Below are 7,662 nucleotides of genomic sequence, written 5' to 3'. Positions count from 1 at the left end.
AGCGGTGCCGGTGTGTTAATGGACGGCAGCGCTGATGGCGCTGAGCCCCAGCAGCTCCCCGGGAACAGGACGGGGATCTCAGGCTGCCCGGACCCGCACTGCCCTCGGGAAGGCCCGGTGCTGTCCTGCAGGCTCCCACTGCTGTCGCCGTTTAGGCAGCACAGCGACAGGAGGGTCACAGCAGCTGTTTGGGACAGGACCATGTTTATCCACAGTGGCACGAGTCAACTGCCTTATTACTCATAACCGACTATTTTTCCAAAGAAACAAAGCCCCCCCCCAGCAGGCACTGTTTCAGAGCCCCAAACCAAGACAGAGTTACCTTGTACATGTCTTTCATCAAGCCTGAGAATGGCCCTCTCAGCACCACTTCCTCATGAGACTTTACACTACCAATGCCTTTTGTTGGTTGTAATTGTTAACTACCAAGTGCCAAATGCTATCACCAGCTGGACACCCTGAATCCTGGGCTCCTGGCATTTATGGGGCTCAGGAAGAAGACAGCTGGCTACAGCTGATAGCCATGGGACACTGTGCAGCTGTGGAGGAGCACTTGCTCTCTATGAATTGATCCTGGCAAGTTCTGACATAAAGTGTGCACAGGTGATCCCAGTGGGTCAGCCTAGTCACTGTACCCAAAGGAGCCAGTGGTCTTGTTTTATTCTCTAATGCAAAGAGCTCCAGGAGAGAGCAAGGAACATGAGTGTCCCCCTGCTCCCAGCACAGTGACCAGCCCTGCCACACTATCCTGAAATCCTTGCAGACAGCAGGAGGGCAGGTCTCACCTGAGGCACAGGGCAGTGCTTGGCTGCAGCACGTTGGGTGTATCCAATGAGACTCCCAGTCATGGTTTGCAATTAAGAAAGCATGGACGCCATGTGCTGTCACAGCAACCAGCTATCCTGGTCTCCTGGGTACATGGAGCATCCAGCTCTGCCAGCCACCTCTGGTTTGCCCAATAAGCCCTTTTTTAGGCTAGATCCCAGTCTCCAGGGAGAGCTAGTCATGCTGTCTAGGGTGGCTCTGCCTTCCCCAAGACATCTGATGACTCAGAAGCTCCTGCCTCATCCTTCACCAATGCTTCAGTGCTCACAGCATACTCCATGCAGGAGCTATGACAGACCAAGAGAGCTGAGACATCTCCAAGCAGGGCCCAGTTTGGTCCAGGGCAGCTACTCCCAGTCCTGCCAGTCCCGGTACCATCTGCCAAGAGCCCCAGCATGGATGGAGACACTTTTTCCATCACCAGATCCATAACAATTGATCTGCAAGTTTAATGTAACCAATACAGAATTTTGGGGGGCAAAAACAAGTTCTGAGACAGGAAACTGGAGGGAAACAACGTTGAGCTCACAGGTATGACCTCCCCAAGCCACGCAGCTCTGCGGTGACCAAGGAGATGGCCAAGCTCTGATAACACCATCAGTCAATTCACCTTGAAAAAAGTCCTTTCCTAGACAAAAAGACCTTGCCAGGACATCTCCACTCAACGTGGGGAAGCCCAGCCAGGACCTGGCCAGATGTCAAAACACTCTGTCGAACTCAGTCTGGTTGGTGGCCGCCGGGTTCCTGCCCTGGTTCGCCGGCTGCTGGGGCATGTGCCCGCCCCTCCTGCGCGGCGGGGCCAGGTACTCGAACATGGACTGGTTGTGGGTGGACAGCATGTTCTTGAGGTCTGAGGGCATGGGGTCAGACCAGAAGAAGTCGTGGTTGAGGGCGTCGTCGCTGTCGATGCGCTGGCCGGGGTCCAGCACCAGCAGCTTGTCGATGAGGTCGAGCGCGTAGGGGTCCTTGACATAGGCCTTGAGGCGATCCTTCACCTTCCGCTTCTGCCCCTTGGGCAGGTCCAGCTTCTCGTACAGCTCATACTTGTCCACGTTTGGCCACACCTGGCAAAGGGTAGGAAAAGGGGTTGGCAAGAAATTATGGAAGTTCCAGCAGTGGGAACTATCACTGACCCTAAGCATCCTCCTAACTGCACTAAACTTCTGACTCGCCCAAATAACCCCTGACTCATAAAAACTATCCCCATACGAATGCGGATTCGGCCCCCTGAGATCTGCGCGACTCCCCTTCTCAATCAGCTTCTTCCTAGTAGCCATTCTCTTCCTCCTACTCGACTTAGAAATCGCCCTACTCCTCCCACTACCACCCAACTACAATGTGCCACCCAACTACAATCTCCTACCACCACCCTAATCTTCATAAATGTCACCACCTGAATCCTCATAAATGTTATCCAGTGCCTTTGCTTTCCCTGGATCATGTCTCATCTGCATCCAGCTCCAACATTATCCCAAAGAATAATGAAAAGGATTTCCAGCTTTTTTGCTCTAAGAGGCATTTCCAGGAGGAGCATCCATGGGGTATAATTTGATTATTTTGCGAAAAACCATGTTTTTTTCTTTTAGCTGCTTCTTGCTGCTGATGGGTCTTTAATGACTCCTTTTTGGAATGTCTTTTAATTAGGGAAAAATAATGACAATTCCTGGCAGGCATCTCTTACAGCTCCAAGGTTTTGCTTTAGTCAAGGAAAATTTATTCCTAAACTTTATTTTTATTTATGGAATTACTGATTTTTTTCTGTTAAATTCTCCAAGTGGTTTTATCCCATTTGGAGATTGCCCTGAAAACTTGATGCCCTGAAAGGATTTCCTATGGCTTTGGAAAGGGAATTAAAAATGATCTGTCCATCAGAAAAAAAAAAATTCCTATGAGATTATTCCTTAGGATAACCCAGGCAGGGCTGGGAAAGGGAACATGAGCTCTGGGTGGGGTAGGAGGGAGTTTATTTGGGATTTCTGGCACTGCTGGAAGTGGAGTTGGCAAGAAGTTATGCAAAGGACAAGCCATTTTTGGTTCAAACACCCTCAGGCAAACCAAAATAACAATTCTGTTTTATAACCTCCAAGCTGGCAGACATTGTTCTCACAGCAACAAAGAGGCACTAAAGGCCTGGAGACACGTGGATAACTCAGGACAGTCTTCCTGGTGTGGAAATGATGCTCAAGGATTTTGGATCCCCCATGAAAGAGCTGCTAGAGAGCTGGTTCTAGCCAGCTACCACATCAGAAAGATCAACTGACAAAAGTGATTGCTAAATAATCACCTGGATGTGGCACCTTTTATCCTTAGAAAGCAAACCTGCCGCAATCACCAGCACTTATCTCGATCTGGGAGAACCACAGCAGGTAGCTACTTGCCAAAGAAAGCGCCTTCAGTGTATTTACATAATGACTGTGACAGCAGGATGAGGACTCTGCAGCTGCCAGCGCAACACCCCGCAGATCCCAGTCTGGGCTGAGATCCCTCAGCTCGCTCCACAAGAGGGCAGGACGAGCTGCAGATGAAGGAGGAGCTGAGGAGGGGCCGGGTGCTCACACCAGAGCTGAGCTGATGCCACAATCACAAGACAGAATTCTAGAGGCTTTTCAAGGTGACCAGCGCAAAACACCTGAGAATAAAAACCCTCACCCTTCTTTATGCTGAAAATTGAGAGTGTTTGTCTGAGAGACAACCCCAAAAGGCAGGCTAGAGATTCTCCAGCCTCCCTGCCAGCAGCAGGCACACTGCACTGCTGGGAGCATAGAGCAGCCAGCACACAGAGCAGGGAACAAGCCCGAGTGCCTGGTCCCAGACTCTGCCCACACTCCTGCTCCGCACAGCCCTCACCTCTGGCGTGATGGATCCGCAGAGCTGGCTGATGAGGGTGAGCTGGTGCTGCTCCGTGTTCCCCTGCATGATGGGGCTGCGGGTCCACATCTCTGCCATGATGCAGCCTGCACCCCAGAGATCAATGGGGGGGCCGTAGTCGCGCTCCCCTAAACGGAGATGCCCAGTTAGCCTCACAGAGGGCCGGGAAGGGCCACGAGGCCGGCAGAGCCCAGCCAGGGCTCCTCCTACCTAGGAGCAGCTCTGGGGGCCGGTACCACAGGGTCACCACGCGGTTGGTGTAGCGGTTTGGCTGGCTGTTCTTGGCCAGGCTGAAAGCTCGAGCCAGCCCAAAGTCCGCCAGCTTCAGGACTCCATCCCGCGTGATCAGCACGTTCGCTGCTTTCATGTCTCGGTGCAAGATCTGAACAAGGACAGACATTGAAGAGTTAAGTGAATAAAGTGCCCTCTTTGGGTGTCTTGCACCAGCACGATGCTCAGCCTGCAGAGGTGGGAAACAAGGATTTCCCTCCAGCCTGTGCTAAGAACAAGGAGCAGGTGTCTGCCTGCTCCTTGGAAAGCCACCCCTTGTAGCTATGATATTTTCTGAAAAATCTTTTCTTTAGGATTTTTCCTCCTGAGAAGCTGAGAGGCCTCAGGAACAAAATGTAAACAATGGTTATCTGCTGCTGTGGAATGCAACAGGTGGATCTGTGATTGGTCTCATGTGGTTGTTTCTAATTACTGGCCAATCACAGGCAGCTAGCTCGGACTCTCTGTCCGAGCCACAAGCTTTTGTTATTCATTCCATTCTTGTTCTATTCCCTGCTAGCCTTCTGATGAAATCCTTTCTTCTATTCTTTTAGTATAGTTTTAATATAATATATATCATAAAATAATAAATCAAGCCTTCTGAAACATGGAGTCAGTCTCTTCCCTCATCCTCAGACCCTGTGAACACCATCACACCCTCTGAGCACAGCAGGAGTCTGTGTCATTACCTTGTTCCTGTGGATGTAGTAAAGTCCATTCAGGAGCATCTGCATAACTTTCTTGATCTCTGACAGCGTGAACTTGACATGGGCGTTGCTGAGAAGGCCAGCCAGGTCGTGCTCACAGAAGTCAAACACAAGGTAGATGCTGCCCTTGCACCGGTTGTACGGGGAGGCTGCAGGAGAGGCACACAGAGGCTGCCAGTGAGGGACTCTTCCCTGGGTCACAGCTCCTCCTACCTCCCACCACCCTGCAGCTCACACAACACCCCCTACACAGAATCTCAGGGCACAGGAACACAGAGAGCCAGGCAGCCTGCAGGCCTCAAGGTCCTTTTTAAAGAAGAACTGAGCAAAAACTAGCAACACAAGAACAGGAGATGAGGATTGATGCAGCAAATGTCATCAGACAGGCAAGGAAAGGGCATGGCAAACTTTGAAAGCTTCACTTTGTGCTGCTCTGGGCACATAAGGGTTGTGGGGTTTCCTCCCTGCAAGCTGTGGCTGCCAGCCAAGCACCACTGACAGTGGAGGCACCCACAGGCAGCCACAGGAGAAATGCAGAAACACAGAAAATCTGTCTAATCTCACATTAAAAAGTGAGATTTCCTGCAACCTCAAACAGGATCTGCAAAAATGGACTGATCTTGATCAAAGCGATACAAAACTCCAAGTGCAACTTGAAGCCAATGACAGCAGACTTTAAGTGAAGGAATCAATTTCAATCTTGTTCCTAGAGCACCCACATAAAACGTTATTAAAAAGAAAGGCTGATTTTCATCAGTTATAATCAGCAAAACCTGCTGATCAGCATCTCCAAGTGGAAAAGCTTAACCCCCAGAGAAGCACACTGCTGGGCTGCCCAGCCAGGAGGGTGCCTGCTACCCTGGGTTTGCATTCCTCACAAAGACACTGCCCCAAACACACCTTTCCAAAGCAAAAACAAAAAAGCCTCACGTTTGAGAACAGTAAATGAAACATTTCTACTTTACTGCAAACTGAGGTCAAGGTAGATTTGGATGAAAACTGGAATACAAACAAAACATAAAAAGGGAACAAATGACACGTCTGCAAAAATATTTACTTTTGGTATGCCAGACACCCAATCATCACAGCTCTTTTAATCACAGAGTGAATTAAAAATTAACTTGTCATTGGTGTTTTTGCTCATACCTATTCAGACAGTAATCTACACACAGCTGAGTACTGGAGTATCTTGAATTTCCCATCTCTAGGCCAGACAGTGCCTCTTCAGAGACTGCTCTTTTTAAAAAACACCAGATACTGGTCAGTTTTGTTTTTATTTCACTGACATGACTGGCTAGGGAAGGGCAGGCTGTAACATCAACTGTCACTTTCCAAAGTATTTTTCCAGTACAAATCCATGTAACAGAATTATATATAAACTCTAGCAGATGTTATGTTGCAGTTTCACTGTAAACAGAGCCAGGCCAGTGCTGAGCCTGTGAAGCAGTGGGGGCACATGGCATCAGGTGGGAGGGAGGAGGTGGAACAGCAGCTCAGAACTGCTCCTGTGGAGTCCCAGCCCTCCCAGTTACATCACCCAAGAAAGAGATGCTGAGTGAGCCTCAGCTGGTGCTGTGTCATCAGCTCAGAGCTGCCAGAAACCATCACAAGCCGACCAAGAGAGGCAGCTCCAGGCTGAGGAGCCTCTGCTCCAAAGTCTGCCCAGGGCTGGTTCATTTAAAGCCTCTCAGAAGCGAGTTTCCCAGCACAGGCAGCATTCACTGCTATGGCACAGGCACATCCTGGCAGGACTACAACAGCTTTTTCCAGCTGAGCTTCAGCAATGTCCTGACTCATTTAGAAACTCTTCTCCAAGATAAGTGACCTGTCCCAGGCAGGAACAGAGGCCCATGCTCAGCTAGACCACCCCACTCCCAGCACAAGACACCAGCCTGCTCAGCAGGGCTCAGAAAAGCCATCATCAACACACGGGAGACCCTGCAAAGTACCTTTGGTCCTGCAGATTTCTATGAGGTTCACCACATTCTCATGTTTGAGCAGCTGGAGGATTTTAATCTCTCGCAAGGCTGTGATGGGAAACTGGAAAAGAGAAAGAGAGAATGGAGGTTGGAGGTGCAGGAGGCCAGAGAACAGGAGAGGTGTGACCAGGCAGCTTGGCAGGTCCTGCCCTCCTCTCCTCACCTACATTCACACCAGGACATGGTACAGCCCAGCCTGGACTGTAGAACAGCCTCTCTGCCTGCTGCCTTTGCTGTTTAAGCTGTTAACTCTCTCCCCAAGCCCTGAGCACGTGCTTCACACATCACCCAGCTCCTCCACAAACATAACCAGCGTGGAGCCCTGTGCTGGGGGTCCCAGAGGAGAAGAAAGACACAGGAAGTGTCACTTCCCAGCAGCCATCCCGTGCAGCCCAGTCCCCTCGCTGCTGCCACGTGCCTTTGCAGCCCAGGTGACAACAGGTCCAACCCAGCCGTGCCCCACACTTACCCCTTCCTTCTCATTTTCCATCAACACCTTCTTCAGTGCTACTTTCTTGCCTGTCTGGCGATGTTTGGCTTTGAAAACTTCCCTGTAAAAAAAACAGGAAAAAAATCCATGAGCAGTACAAGGAGAAAGGAGCCAGGTGCCCCCGACAATGAACAAGCCCAAGCAAAGACACACTAAAGCATTTTACAAAGAATTCTCTGCTGAGCCAATACAGCCACATTCCCCCAGGGCCAAAGGCCCTCAGGACTCACTGAACCAACGGAGAGCCCAGAGCTCTTGCAGCTTTATAAGGATTTTCAGTAATGTAGCACATTTTGAGCAAAAAATTGCACATCTGGAGCCAAGCTGCACATTTGGAGCCAAGTTACAGGTCCCCATCCTAATTGTTTTCAAGGTTAACTCTGCTCTGCCAGAGCTGGGACAGAGCGGGGTCTCAGGCTGGGGAAAAGGGGCTCCAGGAGCCAGACTGGTTCTCTGAAGCCAGAAGGGTGACCGGGGAGAGGACACGCGAGCACGGAGCACCCGAGGAAGGGGCCGATGGGCC

The 7,662-nt window shown here is 50.5% G+C and overlaps 1 protein-coding gene across 1 annotated transcript in view; it reads right to left on the bottom strand.

Moving 5' to 3' along the window:
- Nucleotides 1-1,234: 1,234 nt before the first annotated feature.
- CDK9 (cyclin dependent kinase 9) overlaps nucleotides 1,235-7,662 on the bottom strand; it is a 6,491-nt gene continuing 63 nt past the window's right edge. The window contains exons 2-7 of the mRNA XM_031057313.1: nucleotides 7,119-7,200; nucleotides 6,620-6,710; nucleotides 4,653-4,819; nucleotides 3,904-4,075; nucleotides 3,673-3,821; nucleotides 1,235-1,889 (exon numbers count right to left, since the gene is read on the bottom strand). Coding sequence (XP_030913173.1) covers nucleotides 1,524-1,889; nucleotides 3,673-3,821; nucleotides 3,904-4,075; nucleotides 4,653-4,819; nucleotides 6,620-6,710; nucleotides 7,119-7,200 — 1,027 coding nt within the window. The 3' untranslated portion in view covers nucleotides 1,235-1,523. The remainder of the gene's footprint in view (nucleotides 1,890-3,672; nucleotides 3,822-3,903; nucleotides 4,076-4,652; nucleotides 4,820-6,619; nucleotides 6,711-7,118; nucleotides 7,201-7,662) is intronic.

The sequence above is a fragment of the Geospiza fortis genome, unplaced genomic scaffold (assembly GCF_000277835.1).
Source record: "Geospiza fortis unplaced genomic scaffold, GeoFor_1.0 scaffold27, whole genome shotgun sequence".
Lineage (NCBI taxonomy): Eukaryota > Metazoa > Chordata > Aves > Passeriformes > Thraupidae > Geospiza > Geospiza fortis.
Note: the sequence above shows the minus strand (reverse complement) of the source record. Positions and strands in the feature narration are given on the sequence as shown.